Source organism: Trichosurus vulpecula, chromosome 7 (assembly GCF_011100635.1).
Source record: "Trichosurus vulpecula isolate mTriVul1 chromosome 7, mTriVul1.pri, whole genome shotgun sequence".
Classification (NCBI taxonomy): domain Eukaryota; kingdom Metazoa; phylum Chordata; class Mammalia; order Diprotodontia; family Phalangeridae; genus Trichosurus; species Trichosurus vulpecula.
Genome location: NC_050579.1, coordinates 38837344 through 38857203, shown reverse-complemented (window position 1 = coordinate 38857203; position 19860 = coordinate 38837344). Strand labels below are relative to the sequence as shown.

The following is a 19860-nucleotide window of genomic DNA, read 5'->3' as shown; positions in this document are numbered from 1 at the left end:
ATGACTTGTTACTTCCTCCATGGCTTTATACTCATACTTTTCCCTTCTAGTTTTAAAGTGTTGAACTGTGTACGAAGCAAATATTAAGAAAAATTTATGTTGAGATGAAAATAATTTTCCCAATATGACCAAAAATTATTTCATTACTTTGGAGGACACAAAACTAAATGCAAAATATGAGTACAAACTTTTCCCTATATGAAAATGTCTTACTAATGTTGGGCCAATACAGAGTACCATCGTTCTTAAAAAAACTCCTTTAGTAGGATGCATAATCTACCGTTGCCCCCAACTATGTGATTTAAAATCAAGACACAGAGGATCTGTCCAGAACAGTATGAATACCAAAGGTTTGTTGGGGTTAAGGGGAAGACCATGATTTTTTATTTTTTCCAAATTGGACAGCGTAAGACTAAGTGCCAAATTCTCAAAACCGTTCCATAAATTTAATCAAAGTTGAACAATGAAAGGCAAATCTTGGGGAGTTTCTAAATAATCACCTTAGTGGTGAAACTCCTAATATGTTAGTGTTACTAGAGGACCAGAACAAAGGCCAAAATGATTATGCCAATCTGCTCATATGGCAAAACTGTATTTTGTCACATATTGTTTCATATGCCTTATTATTGCATCCATAATCCATAAATAGCAATTTAGCATCAAAAAAACAGCTTTCAATGAAAATGATAAGACATTAACAACTAAAGTAGATTTTACTTACATGCACTTCCCTTGCAGTTATCCTGAGTCATTTGATTACATATGTGGTATTAAACCACCAAGTTCCTAAAAACTAAAATCTTTCTACCTATCATACCAAATCAAGAAAATCTTCAACTAATCTGATATTCTTGAATAAACATTGACCAGTGACCACCATTATAGTCTCAAACTAGGTGCATCCTAGTTAACCACCAAAAAGTATCCTCTTTCGATCTACAGTTAGGTCTTAAAATCCCCCCACTTTTTAAAATTATGCATCAGATTTTTCATAAACAAACTGGGTTGACTTTAACAGACTTTTAGAGTAGCAGACACTCCAACACTGGAAGGAAAGGCAGGGAAGGGGGGAGGACAGTTCTTCCTTAGGGCCAAGAACAAATCTATTTACAAAGGCATTCTGCTTCTGTTAGTAAGACAACATTCCAATGGATCATTTTATAGTGTAGCATTCTTTCACATGCCACACTCACTCTTCATTTCCAACCAATGCTAGGTTCACAAGAGCAGGATAAACCTACAAATGCTTGAATGTAAGATATGAAGATGATGATCTTTAAAGGTCAGAGGGTCCAAACAGAAGCTTTCCTTCCCCATTCTTTACATGTTTATCTGAATATGATCCATAATGGGGGGGGGTGGGGGTGGAGGAGGAGTTGTTATGAAAAATATTTTAGTAATTCAGCATCAACCACAAAATTATAAGCACCAATAATGTGCAAGGCACTGTACTAAATGTTATAAAAAGCTAAGTGCTTCTGATTTTAAATGGGACGTTTCTACATATTATATAAGGCATAATAAGGTGATTGCTGCACTATGAAAATCACACAATGACAGTAAACGATTCTAGTTACGTGAAGGGGGGATCATAGTAGTTAATTGCCACAAATGCAATTAATAAGACATTCATTTACAAAGTTCCGCCAAGTATTCTATTAACAGCTGTACCAGAGGCAAAATCTGAAAGCTTAAAGATTTCATGCCTCCTCTTAGCCAAAACTATGTTAACTTTAAGAATTACAGCAAAAGAAAATCAAATCCAGAACATTCAGAATAGGATGACCCATGGCTAGATCAAAGGAGGATACCCATTTAAAAATATAATGGTTGATTATTGTACAAAGTGAGAGGAAATACAAATAATGTGCAAAAAGGTTCCTATACCTCTGACTACATAACAAGCATTATCATTATGCTTGAATGCAGACATCTACTGCTCATTTCATTAAAACAAAAAACTGTCTTTGTAAACAAGTAACCATAACATTTTTATCCAATTTTACAGATGGATGTTGCAGATACCTGAACCATTAGTTAAGTCATACCTCTAAATTTCTACTTCTCTAATAAAGTACAAATTATAAAGTTAATTTTAAATGCATTAACTATATTCTTTAAAATAGACTTTAGGTCTTCCTTATGAAATACCACCCCTTAAGATAAAGGAGTAGTAAAATCCATCATACTACAAGAAGAGTTCCTAAGGTGTATAAGGGCTCTCAGCTGATTCAGGCTCATCTAAAGTTCTGACATTAGTAAGTATTAGAATAACCAATTTCTAGACATTAGTAATTAAAAGAACACAAAATAATGGCTAATGCTACGAAGAAGCCAAATATCTGACTCTTCCTGTAAGAAGCAGGGTTAACTTTTTAGATTTGTTGATTATAACTATTCAAAAAACAATAAAGTTATCAGAAGCAATAAATTTGTTGTTAAAGAAAAAGTTAAAATTTTTCTATCAGTCACTAAAAGCTAGAGTGAAAAATTATCTTTATGAAACCTTAAAAACAATTTGGCGATTTAGTAATTAATATTTTAATTTCAGGCTTATAAATGCTAAAGAGAAATAAAACCCAACATTTCTTAAATGCTTAAAATGCTTTTAACTTTGTTGTTCAAAAAAAGGCTTTTCAAGAGGCAGAATGGTGGGCCAAAACACAGTTATGAATAAAGACACTAATCTAGGTTTAAGCTTTTGTCTCCTTTTGTCTCCCCAAGTAAAATTTAGTTAGAATGGATTGGGACTCTGTTCAATTGGCCTGAAAAGAAACCTGAGAATTATCTCAATATTGAAATTTTACAGCATGTTACTAACTTTAAAATACCATATTTTCCCAATTTTTGGCTGATTAAAAAACATTAGCCAGTAGTAAATCTTTCAAACTGATGTTTGTTACACTCAAAAGTTTCATTTCCTTTCTTTTAGTAGCCTTTATAAAGTCCAATTCCTATGCTCTTCCCACCTCCCCATGTAATGTAAGGGCTCTACATTAACATTTGCTCTAATGTGGTGACTTCAAAATATCAAATATTTATACATAACCAAAGTCTGTGATTTTAAATGCAATGTTTAATATTCAATTACTTTAATTATCAAACATGTATCTAAAGGTCTAATATGTTTCAGTTAAAAAACTAGGCAATTAAATTTTTCATAGGTCATAAATACAAATATAGCATAACAACAAAGTTTATGCCTCTAAATGAAGGAAACTAAGTAGAGGCAGTCAAAATACTAGATGATACATAAGATTAATTTCAGAAAATTAAAATGTTTCTGCAGTAGAATAAATTCCTAACATTCAGTTTTGTTTAATAACACCACAGTCAAACATGAATATTAATATAGAGCCTTCTCTGCCAAAAGATTATAAAAATCCTAAATTTAATTAAATTTAGGGGCCTTCACCAAACTTGCTGCAAGTTTGGGGACATAAATATCCAACAGCCATAAAGCTGTGAAAGCCCCCATAAGGAATAAAATAAATCCCACTTGCCTCAGACTGAACAGGGCAACACTGAGACTCAGCCTCAGCCTGTCCTATGGCAGGGCTATAGGAAGAAGAAAATTTCAATTTTAGAAAAACATGACCCAATTAATTTTAAAGACATGCATAAAAAAATGAACAAAATCCCAATGATCAAGCAAGCAAAAGAAAAATCAGCTTTTTACTACTTGTCTATTACAATTTCATACTAAGCCCACATTTTTTATGTGTTGGGGGTTCCCCCATTTTTAAACTAGAAAGGAGGTGCTGAGACGAACATTTAATTTGCAGCTTGATCATTGGAACATTATTATACCTGCTGAATATTTTCCCCATACCTTGTATAGCATTTATTATGCCATGTCACTAAACTAGAAATGTCCTAGGTGAAATGAAAATCCCACCAGCCACTTGACCCTCAGTTGGTTCGTTGTCTCATCATACAACTAATAGTTCAAACGGAACTAGTGCCAGACAAATTTAAAGAGCTAGCCTTGAAGCAAAAATGAGAAACTGACAGACCACAGTAAATCAGTCTTGTCACTTTCTTAATTACTGAAATTATATACCACCTGCCCAGTTAAGCCTAGTTCATAGGATTTCCCCTACAATTTTACCAATTATGTCAGGAAACTTTTTAGTGACAAGATCATCTCTATTGTTTCAATTTAAATAATATATACCACCATGGACCACAGAAGCAGCTAGGCACAAGAAAGTGTTTTCCAGAAGTTTAATCATATTTTAATGGATGCATCAAAGCCACTAGAAGTATCAATTTCTACACCACCCGCACAAGTCACTTATAACTACAAGTGATGTTTAATCAAGATGGTAAGATGCGATATTCAAGTGTTAAGGCCTTTTTGAATTATCTTTTAAGTAAAACTGCAGAGAAATGTTACCATTTTGATAAAGTAATTAATAAAGTTCTTGATCTAGACTTCAAAAGGCATTAAGAATTTTGTTGTAAAATATTGGTCTCAAATATAAAATGGAAATTCACCACTTCACACAAGATAAGCCCATACAAGTCAATTAAGGAGACCACACATTTAAGTCATAGAAATCATTACAATCTACCAAAAATTTACTTTTGCAACAAGCCACGACTAAATGCACTGCAATTAACTTAAGTTTCAGAAATCTTTTCCAGCCGATTGTTGCCAAAAAATTTTAATCATTTGTTATCCTTTTGTACAGTTACAAACTTCTTGGGGAATTCTAGGACAGAGCATAAGATCTCTCTGGGGACTCTTATGCAGTTCCCAGCTGGGTTACCACCAAGACTAATGATCTTGGATATATCTGAAACATACTGGAGGGAAAATTCTTACCAGGAGTAGAATAATAGCTGAAAGGTATTGGTCGAAGATGTCTGACAACTTTCAGTTTGAAAATGTTTATAAATAATGCTGAGCATCTTTCAAATAAATGATTTTCACTATTTAATTCAGACATGGGTTTCCTTGAAACAAAAAAGTAAAATACTTGATAAAATGCTATCTGAAATCAATCCTTTAATAAATTCACCATATGGACAAGCTTTGTACTTTAGGACTAAGACTTGTAATATATTAACAAATTCAAGTCATTTTTATTATAATAAAATACCTATTTCTTGAGTTTCGATTATTTCATAAAGAATGTGAAAATGTTTTATAAAGTATTAAATCACATCTCTTCTTCTTTACCCTCATATAAAAATTTACAGGCAGAATAATTTGGCTCTTAGAAATAAATATTAATACAACATGGAAAAGGTTTATGATTACATTACAGCTAAACCTTCCACAATCATATACTGAATTCTTCAAAGAAAAGAAAAAATCACACCCGTAACTATAAAACTAAATGAAAATAGAACTAAAGAGAATTATCAAACACCAGAAAATCTACTAAGATACTTAAAACAAAAAGGTCTCTAAAATCAAGTCTTATTTTTACAAATGAAAAGCCTAAGTCAGTTGTTAAAGCAAGTTTTTAATTTCCTACGACAGTGATAATAAACACAATAATCATAAGCCAGTGACTACAATAATCACTAGCTGCATCTATTAAGTCTGAGATTAAAAGACAAATGTAGATTTAAGACTATACAGCAAATGTTTATTAACTTCACAATCTCTCATAAGCTTCATATTAACACAAAGATGCTCAGCATTACAACTAACTTATGTTACCAACTTGCTACACGGAAACTATCTGTAAAGGTTTTTAACTTAGGATATAAATTTTAAAAATTAGTGTAGCATTAAGTATACGAGTTTTCAATGTTTTAAGACAAATATAGAAAACACATTTATAGCATGTGGCTAAACTTCCAGAAGCTTGCACCTGTAAAGCTTTTGAGGTCCATGACTAGAGTATTAAATTAAACAATCCTAAGTTATATATGTGTCTGGCACTAGTCTATATAATCAGCAGCAGTAGGGAAGTTGTGTTAAATTCATATATTCAATTTCTAAAGTCACCTGCAATGTACTGAAACCAAGGGAGGCACTAAAAAGTGTTTATACTCAGTATGTAATGGTGTAGTCATACTCCGCATTATGTCTAATAAATAGTATAAGTACAACTTTATGTCTATTGCTCAGAAATAAGCAACTTCACCATGCAGCTAAGAAGTGACCTACAATTCAAACACAAAATTGGAGAATATATCAAAACTTTGCCAGTAACTATGCATTTTTATTATATGTGGACATCTACTGTGGCATGCATCTGTACAAACCTTTCAGGCAGTGGTCCACAGCTGGTCATGAATAAAAAGGCATCAATTTTTCTTTCATTTTATTACAATTAAGTTTAACAGTACAGAAAAGTCACATGACCTTTAGTGGGTCAGTTTTTTTTTTTCTTAAACCCTGCAACATGAGGAATTCTAAGTACATTAAATATTGTTACATGTTCATACTTCCAATGTACAGGTACTTGGAAACAGTTACAGCCCTCACCAAACTATGTTGGGGACATAAAGTCCAACAGCATATGAAATGCTGCGAAGGCATAACTTTACAAATAGCAACATAAGGTTACAGAACTTGCCTTTAAGGTGGTATGTTCATGTAATTCCAGCGCCTTCACAATTTAACGAACCATATTTACTATACTTCACTTCTAAAAACCTAGATGAAACATGAAAAAGAAGCCATACAGTATAAATTGCAACATCAGGAAAAGTTCCTGCTTTATTATTCCAAATAAATTTTTCCCGTGTAAAACAAAATGTCCAATAGTTCCTGGTATGTGGGAAGATAATGTTTGTTAAAGTCACAATGAAGCCTTAATTGACGAAAGCTTGGCTATATAAACAGCACAAGATGAGAAAAGGTTTAATCTCCAAACCTATTAGATTGGGCGAAGTAACATCAGTAACGGCCACCTTGCGACATTACAGGAGGTCTCATTCCCATCGGAGGTCGAGGTGGCCCACCTTGATAAGGGGGTACCATTGGAGGTCCCTGCCCATATGGAGGCATGGCACCAGGAAGGTAACCTGGCATGCCTTGATGATGACCACCATATTGACCTATAAAACACATCCAAAGATATAACAGGTAAGTAGGCCCTTAAAAACACATTCTGCAATGTCAATTACTTTAAAATCTATAAAAATGTTATGTTTTATGTTTATAGAATCCATTAAGTTAAAGCTTTTAAAAAGAAAAGAAAATACCATGAGGAGGCAATGGGGGTCTCATTCCTTGTTGTTGTGGAGGAATTCCTGGCTGTGGTGGCATCATACCTCCAATTGGTCCAACAGGTGGATTACCCATAGGGGCTTGTCCTGGTCGTGGAAGATTACGCTGATATTTAGGTAACTGCGCCCTTCTCTCTTCCTAAGAATGGAAATAAGTAAAATACTTTAAAAACCTCAATACACAGAACTTAGTCAACATTAAGAAACTTTGGTTACAGTAGTTAAAATACTCAAAAAACACCCACACACCATTCTGGATTAAGACTTACTCTAAGTGTCAACATAATTTTTCAAGTTTCTAGGTGAACCATCCAAAATAGATGCTAGTACAACATATTACAGCTAAAGCATGCGACTAAACACAGTATTACCTTCTTATTGTCTTCAAATAACTGACCACATTTAAAACATGGCCTTCTTAAATATATTAAAATAACATGGAAGAGAGTCACAATGTTTTTAACATTTGTTTTGGTGACCTACTGATGCTGGCTGACACCTATTCCAAGATTTGTGTAACTAAAATAATAATAAAAAGGGGAAAATAACTAAGCTATAATTTCAAACTCATCCTAGTATTCAAAATGGGAAATACCACACCTAAGCCCTTTCAATGTTTCCTTTATGAACCAAGAGTGGTAAATAATTTAGGAGCATCAAAAGCTGTTAACACAAGGGTACATGCCTGTATATGATCACTCTCCCCAAAAGGCGAAATGCTGCTAAAATGCTTTGCTTTTGTAGCCATATTTATTAGTGAGAATTGAAAACCACTTACCAATGATATATCCTCATCGGGATGGATCAACTTACTGGTTGCACTGGTTGTCGTAAGTGTAGCTGGCTTACTTGTTATAGAAGCAGCTGGTTTGGCTGCAGTGCTATTCGTTGTACTAGTGGTTGAAGCAGTTGACTGAGTATAAGCAGGGAATGTAGGCTTGGGGGGCTCTGTAGTTGTTGCAGGGGTACTATTTAAAGGCTTAAAATCTGTACCAACAGGTCCTTGAACAGCTGCCTGAGCCTGTAAATCACAATACTTAATCAGCAAAACTCAAACACCTAAATAATTTCATTTAGGTAGTAACTTAAAAAAAAAGCACATATAAAATAAGCTAGCCCACAATAAAGCACTCCAGCCTTAAAATTATATCAAAGCAACTCAAGAACACAACATAAAAGTCCAGCAAAACCCAATATACTTCCCGAAGATTTATATCAAACAGTACTTGACAAAAAGCAACCACCAAAATATAAATCAATTCAAACTAACAAGACAGCATGTGTAACTTCAATTTCTTCCACCATTTCACCCCAAAATTTAAGAATTTACACAAAGCTATCCAGTCATTCCTAATGAACAAGTATAGTGTCATATACTGGAATACTGTGATTTACTATTTTCACCATTCTATATTAGTTGTTTAAGCTGGTATTAATCTACATTGCAGCTCAAAAATGTTAGAAACTGCTAAGAATGTCAGGTTTGTGCAAATCCCACTATTATTAAACACAGTATCAGTAATGACTAATTCATCTGTCCTTTAAAAGCATCCTATAACAAAGAATACTGAAATGCTCTCATTAAATGTTTTAAAAGTAGGCCACAAATCATAGGTCCAATAGAAAGACTAAATTAGGGATAATTTATGTGGATTTTAAAGTAAGACAGCAGTAATTTTAGCAGTTTGTCTGGAATTGAAAAAAAAAAATCACCAAAGCTGAGAAAACAAAGCCATATATTTCAACTTTAGTATAGAATTCAGAATACTGAATTCCTGCACATTAAATGTGATGCATTAGATTAAACAGCATAAATCAAAAGAGCTTAATCATGCATCAAACTAACCATTGGCCACTAAGAAGCATTTAATGCTTACATGCTTTTTAACCCTTTAGAGCCATAGAAATTTGGGGTATTGTTTTTCCATGAGTTTTAAAATTAGCATTCACGAGAATATAGTCACTGATAATCTTGGTTTTTTTTTAAACTAGACATATCTGAATGTAGAGGTTTAAAAGGGTCCAAAGGGTTAAGTTGTAAAGCCTTTTTGTTTTTTAAACTGCAACTTCCTGCGTACTTGTGCTGTGCTAGGAAACAGAGCTTTAGAAGATGCAGAGAGATTTTCTGAATTGGATGAAGCTGTACTTGAGCTTGTAACAGGTGTCCCCATCTGTAGCACAAAAGAAAGGAAACAGTGAAAAGTCTCCAAACAAATGGGTGAAAATAAGCCACGTGGTAGACTTTTTAACCTAAAGATTGAATTTTTGTAAATGAGGAACTACCTTCCCTGCAAAATATAATCCAATTTGATACAGTTATTTCAAAGGCAGGCAGGACATGTTCATTTACAACAAACACAATCCAATGGCAATGGTCACAAGCCTTTAAAAAAAGGGGAGGGGGAGGGGAGAAGAAACCCACCCAACCTAACTATAATTTTTTTTTCTTTTTAAAGGGAAGAGTTCCCTTGTATATGCTAGCATGTGGACTATGAATGAATATCCCAGATACTTTAACGTCTGGAGTAAAACAATGAGTGAATAAAATACCAAGGATTTATGTTAAACTCCCTACTGTCATTCTATCTCAAATGAATGAAAACACTTTTCTCCCTCTTAAAAAAAGTACTGAAGTACTAGAAAATTTAATGAGAAAGTCGAAGTTATATTAGTTTCACATAAAGTTTTAATACCAATTAAAATGTCACATCCAAAACATTATCAATTAAAGAAACCTCTTTGTTCTAAATGTTTCATGGTTTTTCTATGAGTCTATTAATTGATTCTAAATTAAAATAGTGAAAAAGGGAAAAACGAATAGAGGTTTAATGTTATTTTCATCTAGTCTGAACACATTTAGTATAAATCAACTGGACACCTACAGTACACCTATTGTCCTCATCTTTAGTTATAAAAATAAATAGTATAGTGCCTCAAACATAACAGGCTAACATAAAGTGTAACTTGAAAAAAAGAATTAACTTTCTCAGACAACTATGTCATAAGAATATAAGATGAATTAGATCAGAAGCATAAAAGTCAAGCCCTATAAACAAGTATAGGTCAAACCAGATTAAAACGTAACTGGGAAATCCTTAACAAAATAAATATACAATAAGATATAAAGGTTGGTTTTCTAAGTCAATATGCAACCAGAAAAGATCCGTTTCTATCAGTCTGAAGGCAGAGAATTCATGATCCCAATAGCCTTTTTCAAAATGTTTCTATATTCACCTGGACAGTCCCATAGTTATTTGGTGAAACAGACAGAAATATCCACCCCTCATCTTGGTCTCATGCCACTTTCAGCTCACCTGATAGAAGTCTGGCTCTTTCTCTCTCATATCCATGCAAAGAAATTAACTTTCAGCTCCAGCTAGAGCCAAGTCAATAAAGGGTAAAACTACATCCAAGGTCTTGACATAAGAAAAAGCAACATAAATTTTCTGACTTTCAATCTATTCTGAATAGAGAAAATCAAATTGTTTCTATATACATGTGATCCCTGCTACTATTATTAAAGCATAAACTATTTAAAAGTCTCCTAAAGAAAAACTGACCTATAACCTCAGTAGTACGCATGAAAGAAATAGCAGTTATTTACAATTAAATGCAAATATCCAGAATCTAACCAATTAATACCTTACCTGTCCTGCACTAGGAAAAAGTGGCTTTGTAACGGGAGGCTGGGGGGTAGGAACAGCAGCTGCTGGTGCAGGTGGTCTATTAAGAATACCAGGTGCTGTTACAGCCTGTGCTTGAGTCATAGGGGGCATCCCAGGACGAGGAACAGGTGGAGGCATACCTATAAATGAGTAGAAGTTTGGTGGGTTTGTTAAACATTTCATTAATAAAAAATTAATTTTACAATACATTGTGGCTAATACATGTAAAAAATGTAATGTTTCTAAACCAAAAATTTAGAAGTTGACACATAAATTCTACTAATTCCTAACTGTGGCATTTGGCCCTCATGAAAAACCTTTAATCCCTGCCCCTTTCCCAGTTCTCTAAATGCCTAAAAGAGTGTGACCATAGGCATTCTATACAGGAAATATCCCGGGTAGTGCACCGAAGGGGACAGTGTGGAACTTAGGCCCAAGGCTGAATTTACTAAAATTCTAGACTTGATACCTGGATTAGTGTTTGTAAAGTACAAGGAAACTATTTCTGAAGTAGAAGACAAATGTGCATAAAATTAGGTATTTGCGTATGAGTATCTCCAAAGTAAATTATGATCAAGTCATTTAAAATATAAACTTGCTTTGTCCCAGTCACTAAAAAGCAATTAGTGCCAAAACTCTACTTAAACCATATTTAATGGAAATCTTTCTAAAATGTATTTACACTTCCCTGCCTTAACATATATTTAACCGCATCAGAGATGGTATTCCTGGTCCAAATGGCATCATTCCACCCATCGGTATCATTCTATTAGAAAGCAAATTTTAGAATAAACATAAATAAAACTACAATAGCATAAAACAATAGACTATTATGTTTATTTCATAATGATTCGGCATCATCATTATGAAGATAAATTCAATTACTATGCTATGATATAGTGCTATACCAAAGGTCTATTAAGATCTAAGTAGTGTTTATTAGTAGCCCTGTGCTTTAAATTTTTTACTTTTTTTTTTTAGTTTTCTTATATTCTCTGTCACTGAAGATGCTGTTATTTCTCGCAGTGATTAGCTGACTGCTCCCCAATTTTCTAACTAAGCTAGTCAGAGATCTAGCTAAATAAAAAGTCAAGAAAGGGATGATCTATGAGCATCAAAGTGCATTAAATGATTCACTACAGGGCTTGGCAACAAGTTCAGATGTTCAAAAGCCTTTTGCTAATTTCCTGGTCGTCAGTTACAGGAGATAGTTGAGGTTGACAGATATTGTGCTAGCTTTTAACTCCATTTCAAACCACAGAGGAAAAAAAAAGTATGCGACCTACTAACATCTCATTGGTCAACTGTAGGAAAACATGGTTATCCAAATTGAAAAAATAAAGCCTACAAAACCCATGTTACATAAGGAAGCATTCCACATTTCCTACCTGGAGGCATACCGGGCATCAGAGGTGGTATTCCTGGTCCAGGTGGCATCATTCCACCCATCGGCATCATTCTATTGGAAAAACAAATTTTAGAACAAACATAACTTAAAACACAAGAGTAAACTATAGAAGATATCTTGACTAAGACTTGAAGTAATCAGGGATCGAAGACTTCAAAAGCCTTCATGAATTAAATCCAATCAAGTTCAAAGCACACACACCAAAAAATTAAAAAAATAAAACCACCACATCCTTCAATATGCCTAAAAGACTAAAAATTCTAAAAACAAAAAACCGCAGCAAACTTTACCAGAAAAAGGAGGAAAGTCAATCTTCTTGCCTGCATTTTTCTCAACAGAATGCCCTACCAAATTTAATATCTAATGTTTCATTCCTAAACTTGTTTAAAATAAAATGTGCTACCTTATGAGATATGGTAGCATCTACTCATAGTGAAATGTAATACCTTTGCCTACTATAGAAAATAACCATAAAAGACTGAAATGGATTAAAGTATTTTCTTTCTGCCTCAGTTTTAAGACTACATATATTTGGACTCTGAGACAAAGTACTTGTTTTCTTCATTTTAAGGGTTAACAACTAGTCACTTTATTAAAGTCATCCAAACAAGGTCTATTATTTATCCATAATCTAAAAAAGATCCATTACATAAGCCCTAAATATACACATTTCAGTAGCACGCTTTCCCAAATAAAAACTTTTCCAAACTAGTCAACTTCTCAATTCCCAACTCTGTTTGTTGTGGACTTAGAAAAATAAAAATTTTAGAGTATATACTAAGTTTCATATCTAAACACATACATTAAAATGTATGACTTGGCTAGTTGATAGCAATCTCTAAGTATACACCAAACTTTAGTACAAAAACCCCACTAAGTAGAAGTCATTTGAGACAAATATAACCTAAAACTTTAAAAACCTATGCTTAATTTACAAGTCTAAATAAACCATTTCTCTCTCCTGCTATTTAGATACCTGTTGTCAATGAGCTTGGAGATTTTCAAGGTTGGTGAGAAAGTTACAAAACTGTTGAAGTCAACTGAATAAATATCATTATACACAAAAAAAAATGACATCATGAATGTACCTCCTGAATTACATTTATGAATGAGATGCTTACATGTTTTCACCGCAAAATGACTGGGTGTATTTTCTCTGATGATGCAATCTGTGAAAATGTATGACAAAATCAAAATCTAACTGTGATTTTCAAAATACAGTGGGAGTGTATTGACTACCTGTCTTATCCAACAAAATTAAGTAAAATCCCAGGTTCCTCATAGTTATTTAAATTTTTGATGCTTCAACAAGTAAATAAATTACAAAGTTTGCTTTTGTTCCAATCATGTCATGGATAGTTAAAACCTCAGAAACTGTGGAACTGTAATAAACTACCTTAATTACAGGAATGACAACTAAAAGAGATGATTAATGAAAGCAAACAAACTAAAAGTTCATTTTCTGTAGAGGTAAGTAATTTCTAAAATCATTTCCAGCATTTAAGTGATAAAGTCTTCTTAGCTCTTAGCTTCACATGTTCACAATTTATAAAGCCCATATACTGAAGAAGTAAACAGGAATAACAATAGCTCTTAATTCTGGATGAAACAATCAGGTTGAAAAGGACCAGTGGATTTAAGCACAAATCAACTAAAGCAGTTATAAAGATTTTCCTTACCCAGGTGGCATCCCTGGCATAACTGGAGGCATTCCTGGCATCAGAGGTGGAACACCTGGCATTAATGGAGGTATACCTGTAAATTTTAAAAATTTTCAAAAGAAATGAGTTATAGCTTAAACTGTTAGGAAATCTGTAAACATATCAAAATTAAGCAAAAGGAAATGATCCTAAGATACAATTCTTTGGTTTACTGCTACATTTTAAGTAACTTATATGTTACCTGGAGGCATTCCTGGTGCTCCTGGCACAGGTGGCAATCCTGGCTGTGCCATTGGGGGGATGTAACCTTGTTGGGGTTGAACAGGTTGAGGCTGAAACGAAGTTGAAGCTGTAGATTCATCATCATCATATTCATCAGAATCATCTTGCTGCTTCTTTTTTTGACTCTCTGCTAAGGAAATTTCATTTTTACAACAATGCAAGAAAAAAGTTTATAACATGTCTTTTATTACATTTGAGGATTTTTTCCATTCCATTTCAAATCTTTAAACTTCAAATATTTCAGTTTCCATCTCCTAACCCAAAATGAGATGGTCTTCTTGGACTGCTGAAGTCAAAATAATTCAGTTCCTGGTGAAGAAACCTTCCAGTGATGAAGGTCTGAAATTAGCTAGATTGGTCCTCATCTAAGTAACAGACAACTGTACAACCTCAAAGACTTTTCTGATTAGTAGATAGAGCTTGCTTGCACCATACTGACCTAGTTTTAAAGTACCTCCATAACAAAATACATATAACATTACTCTGAATAAACTGTGACCTCACTGATGGTGTGACTTATGATGAAGTGGACTATACTGACTCCACTAATACAGATACAAGAACTTATCTCCTTCTGTGTGAGTGTTGTCCACATGTTCTTCCCTCCAGAACTGACAAAGAATGGACATCTATGTCGAATATGCACTGTCCATCAGTTAGTGAAAAATCTCACTATGTGACCTACCCACCTCCCCTTTATTAGTCATACATTTCTGATATCTTTTATATGCTGCTGCTCCTGTACCATTACTGATTAGCAATATGTTATAACCTATACACCATAAACCACCATTCAATGGATAACCAATAACTGATTCTTTGGAGACTGTTATGCCAAACAACCACAGAGCATCATCAGAATACTGATGCTAAGATGGGCCTTTGTTTGAACAAGCAGCTTGGGATGGGGGTGGGGAGGGACAGACATTAAAAAAGTTTTACACAATTTCCCAAAGGCAATCTACTCTTAGAAAGAAGCTATCTCTTAAGAGTACTTAAAGTATCTTAAATTCACAATATCCAAAACAGAACTCTATCAACTTCCCCTTAACCCATTCCCCCTTCCACAATCATCTCCCAATGTAAAGGACTTTGTTTCTTTTTAACCATCACCAAATAATAATTAACATCTATTTCTACATGTCCAAGGTATTTTCTAAGTGAAAGAACAAAAAGGGAGTTACTTTCTAATATATTTTGAGAAAGAAAAGCATAAACTTTAAACTCACCTTGCGTTTTTTGTTCAAGGAGTCTTCTCCGTTCATCCATATCTTTTTCTGGAATGCCTTCCATACCATAGATTTCCAATTCAATATCTGTTCTCCCAGGTATGGCATTTGGTACAGCATCTATTGTTTCTTTATGCACCTATCACAACAATTTGTCCTTTTGGTAAGATAAAGACTAAATTTCTCTTGTCAAATTTTTCAAAAGAGGTCCCACAAATGACTCAGGTCCCAAGTTCAATAGCATTTTTTAAAAACCATCACTAAAGTGTAAAAATTGGGGGGTGGCAGGGGAGGGTCAAGTATGAAATAAAGTTTAAATTATAAAACACTTTGAAAAGTGTTTTACTTTACAAAATATCTTGGACTGCTTTTAGGTGTTTCCAAGGAAACCACTTGACAAGGCTTTAATTATTGAGATTTTATTGTACCCCAAGAAATTAAAAGCATAAGAGGCTTGCATAGGATTGGGGGGGTGGTGTTGGCTTGGTCTGGTTTCTGAAAAGAAATTGAGAATGTCCATCAGCTTAAAATATCACCAAGGCACTTTTAGTCAGCCACAAAGTAAACAGATTATCTTAACATTTTTGCTTTCTGTTATACAATTTGAGGAAGAAAAAAATTCTTAGGACCTTTCCAGTAAACCACCTATGCCTGTTTTATATTTACTATGTATTTTGCTAGATATAAAGATTAATCAACTTTTAAAACAACCTGTCCTAACATACTTCTGCAATAGCCACTCTCACCTATTATAGAAATAGAATAACTCTTCCACAGGTAGAATATTTATTCTTTTCTCTTTCCTACCAGTGTACTTCCATCAGAAGACAGCTACAAAGGGTTCATAAATATACTTAGACGTAAACCTCAACTTTCCTGAAAGATTTGGTAACACATATTACTCAAATTAAAAAATTTTAGAGTATTCCTCCTACCTATTTACCTGGTAGAAATTAGGATTCTATTACAGGTTTCCTCGGACCCTGTTTAAGGGAAGGAGGAAGTTTCTTAGAAAAGGGCTTTGGCTCAAATTCAAGAGCCTATAATTCTATTTCCAACTCTTAACTTGTTATCTGACATCTAACCTCACTGTATCTGCAAAACAGGGGTCTGCCTGTCATACCTAGCTCTCTGAGTTGTTAATAAAGAAAATAATGCAGAAAACTCTGAAAACCATTAATAATCTTTTCATTCTTTTGTTGTTCAGTCATGACTGATTCTTCATGACCCTATTTGGAGTTTTCTTGGCAAAGATACTGGAGTAGTTTGTTATTTCCTTCTCCAGCTCATTTTATCTGAAGCAAACAGGGTTTAGTGACTTACCCAGGGTCACACAATAAATGTCCAAGCCAGCATTTGAATTCAGGTCTTCTTTACTCCTGACCTGGTACTCTTATCTATTTTGACACCTAGCTGTCTCTTCATTGGGACTATGCTATTGCTAAACTTGGGAACAAACATCTTGTTTTGCTTTTCCTCTCACACAGCCCACTAAAATCAGTTTGCACAGGGTAAATTCTGTTGAATCAGACCCTAATGTACTTATCAACAAGATACAAAGCTTTCCTTACACAAAAGTAGAAAGTAGAAAGATTAGAGAAAACCCAGCAATAAACAAATCTAAATGAATCCTTTCATTCAATAGGAATATCATAAAATGCTGCAAATCATCTTTAAAAAAAAAGTTATACCATGTAAAACCTTGTTTAAACGGAAACAGCACAGCAGTTATTAAGCACTGGTATACTAATGTGAATAAAATTGAATAATTCTGTTTGCGAATTTCGAACCCCTATCAGATTCCTAATCTCCAGATACCTGGTTTGTATAACATTCATATATTTAAGGAGCATAACAGCATAATTTTGAGAGATACTTTAAGACCCTGTGCAAAACCCTACCTGAACTACTTAAATTAAAATAATGAAAATTTTAACTATGACTAAGAACCACAATCCTGGCAACCACATCCGCTTATTTTGTTTGCATTTAAAGTTTACAGTTGTTAACATATTTGTCATACAAATTCATCCAAGTCGTTTCCCAGCATAAAGTAAAATACAATAAACGTAGACAAAACTTATATTAAAAAAGATTAAAAATAGTGAAAAGAACCACCTTACCTGCATACAATGAATAGCAAGACCAGGCCCTGTATATAATTTTTTATGACATATGTGACATTTAAAGTGCTTTGCTTTTTGATGCTGTATAAGGATTTTCTCATCATCAAAATCCCTGTTACAATACCTGGTTATACTGTTAAGGAACACAGTGATGAACTCTACTGTTAGTGGTATCTACAACCTTGTGTATATTTTACAATGTTGGCATTAAGAATTTTTTCAACAGATTTACTTACTACATATTCTTTATACATAATTCCACACCCATTCCCATGTTTTTTCCACCACCACCCCAAGTAGGATTTTAAATCTACAACTACAAGACAGCGCCTCACTCAGGTCTGTTCCAACTCCCTCCTTTTACATAAGAGAAAACTGAGGCTCAAAGCAACTTGCCTGAGGTCCCACATTCATAAATCTGACCTATAAATCAACACTATTTGCGGAATTCCTTTCTTTCCTTACTTTTATATTTTCGGTGATCAAACTAACCTTGTCTCTTTGCCCCATTTTGCATCTCTCTTAAGTCATGGAATTTAATGCTCAAGAAATGCTCAAGTTACCTGAACAGACAGAGAAACTATGAAGTCTGTTGTGCTTCTACATATGTAAATTTTCTTTTGCCACAAAATATTCCAAGGTAAACAGAAAATAAATGCTTGTCCAAACTTAAAACAGAGTAGGCCATTAATAATAACAAGGTCCTTGATTGCAGAGACCTTTCTCTTTTTTTGGTCTTTTAATCTTTAGAATCTAGAACATGATACTTAAGCTTGATTTACAAATCCATTCAGCAGTTACAAGTTACCAGAAATCAGAAATTGCCTCATTGTGGCCTACTGAATAACAAGCTGAAATCATCTGTTAGCTGGCAAACTCCTTTTAGACCAATACGGTTAATTTATTCTTTCTATTCCCAGGGCCTAGCACACAGACTAATTCAACAACCTAAGTCGAGGGTAATCCATCATACCCACAAGCATTACAGTTCAAAAAAAAATGCATCATAAATGATGTCTCTTCAAAGCCCTTCCCCTCCCCCACAAAAATTCAAATCAAGTTTTCAAAGGACCGTGGATCCAAAGCCGAAAGAGGTCCACGAAGTCATCCAATACGATTTTACAGATGAGGAAACTGAGGCCCGGGGGGCTAAGCGATTCGCCCAAGATAGTGACGGACTACCAGGGTTTCCCCCCACCCCTCCACCGTACTATGCGGTTTGCTTTTAACCAGTTTCTTTAGACAATATAAAAGCGGCTAGCGTCACAACTTCGGGAACGTAGGGGTCAGGCACGGAACCGGAAAGGGGACGTTTTAAGTACGTTTCTTTGGAGTGACCTTTATTCTGAACCTAGGAAGACGAACCACGGCACCAGGGGGAGGGGAAAGGCCTTCGAGGCTCCGGCGGGGCGAAAGGCGCGGTGCCGCTTCATACGAGGCCCTGATCCGGAGATTTTAGAGGAGTCCAAGCCCAGCTCCCCCCTCCGGGGCACAAAAAGTCGCGGGTCCAGTCCACAGGACGCGAAGACGGCCCGGGGATCACCCCCATACCCACTACGAGTCCGGCCGTCCTCGGTCGGCAGGGGCCCCGGCTCTCGAGCTCCGTTCCAGGACCTGTGCCCCTCCGCCCGTTCCCCGCCGAAGCCTTGGTCTCGGCCTAGGTCTGGGACTCCTCCCCCGCGCCCCCGTTCCCCGGGCTCCGCAGCCTCGATACCAGCCTCTCCTCTTCCCCTCCCCCCCACAGCCTCGGCCTCGGCCCGGGCCTCTTCCCCTACTCAGAGCCGCGGTCCGCGGCCTCAGCCTCGCTTTGGATCTCCCCTCTCCCCTCCCCCCGCCCCACCGACCCCAACGGCCGCCCCCGCGGGGCCTCGCCAGCCAACTGACAAAGGATACCAGCACCAGGGCTTCAGCTGCTTCTTCTTCTTCCGGCCCATGGCTGCTGCGCTCGAGAAACAAAGGGCAAGAGGGGGAAGGAGAAGCAGGAAAGAGAATACGAGCAGGCACCCCTTGCCACACGGCCCAACTCAAGCGCCGCCGCGTCCCACAGGAAAGACACAAAATGGCCGACCGCCTAGCTCCCTCGCCCCTCCGTTTCCCGTCAGGCAGCGCGGCCACGGGCGGGGTGAAGCCGGAGTCAGGATCACGTGACACGCCCCTCCTCTGGCCCCTCCCCCTCACAAGCCTAGAGATAGGAGGCTAGAAGGAGGAGAGTGTGGAACGCCATTTTGTCCTGGACGCTTGCGCAATCACGCCAGTCCCTACTTCCTCTTTTCTCCTAAGCTACTGGTAAAC

General features: G+C 35.7%; 1 protein-coding gene across 8 annotated transcripts; it reads right to left on the bottom strand.

The window, feature by feature from the left end:
• Positions 1-6274: 6274 nt before the first annotated feature.
• ZNF207 (zinc finger protein 207) lies at positions 6275-19665 on the bottom strand. Of its 8 annotated transcripts, none has more exons than XM_036765769.1 (12): positions 19462-19665; positions 17566-17692; positions 15443-15581; positions 14173-14340; positions 13950-14025; positions 13392-13439; positions 12251-12321; positions 10845-11002; positions 9276-9368; positions 7976-8218; positions 7174-7336; positions 6275-7026 (listed from the first exon to the last, which is right to left on the bottom strand). In XM_036765769.1, exons 1-12 carry the CDS (start codon positions 19500-19502, stop codon positions 6866-6868), a joined length of 1488 nt encoding a protein of 495 aa, XP_036621664.1. In that variant the 5' UTR covers positions 19503-19665; the 3' UTR covers positions 6275-6865. The 8 variants fall into 8 exon arrangements, with proteins under 8 accessions (XP_036621664.1, XP_036621663.1, XP_036621668.1 ...); XM_036765768.1 differs by having other exon boundaries at positions 14173-14343; positions 19462-19644; XM_036765773.1 differs by lacking the exon at positions 9276-9368.
• Positions 19666-19860: the final 195 nt, after the last annotated feature.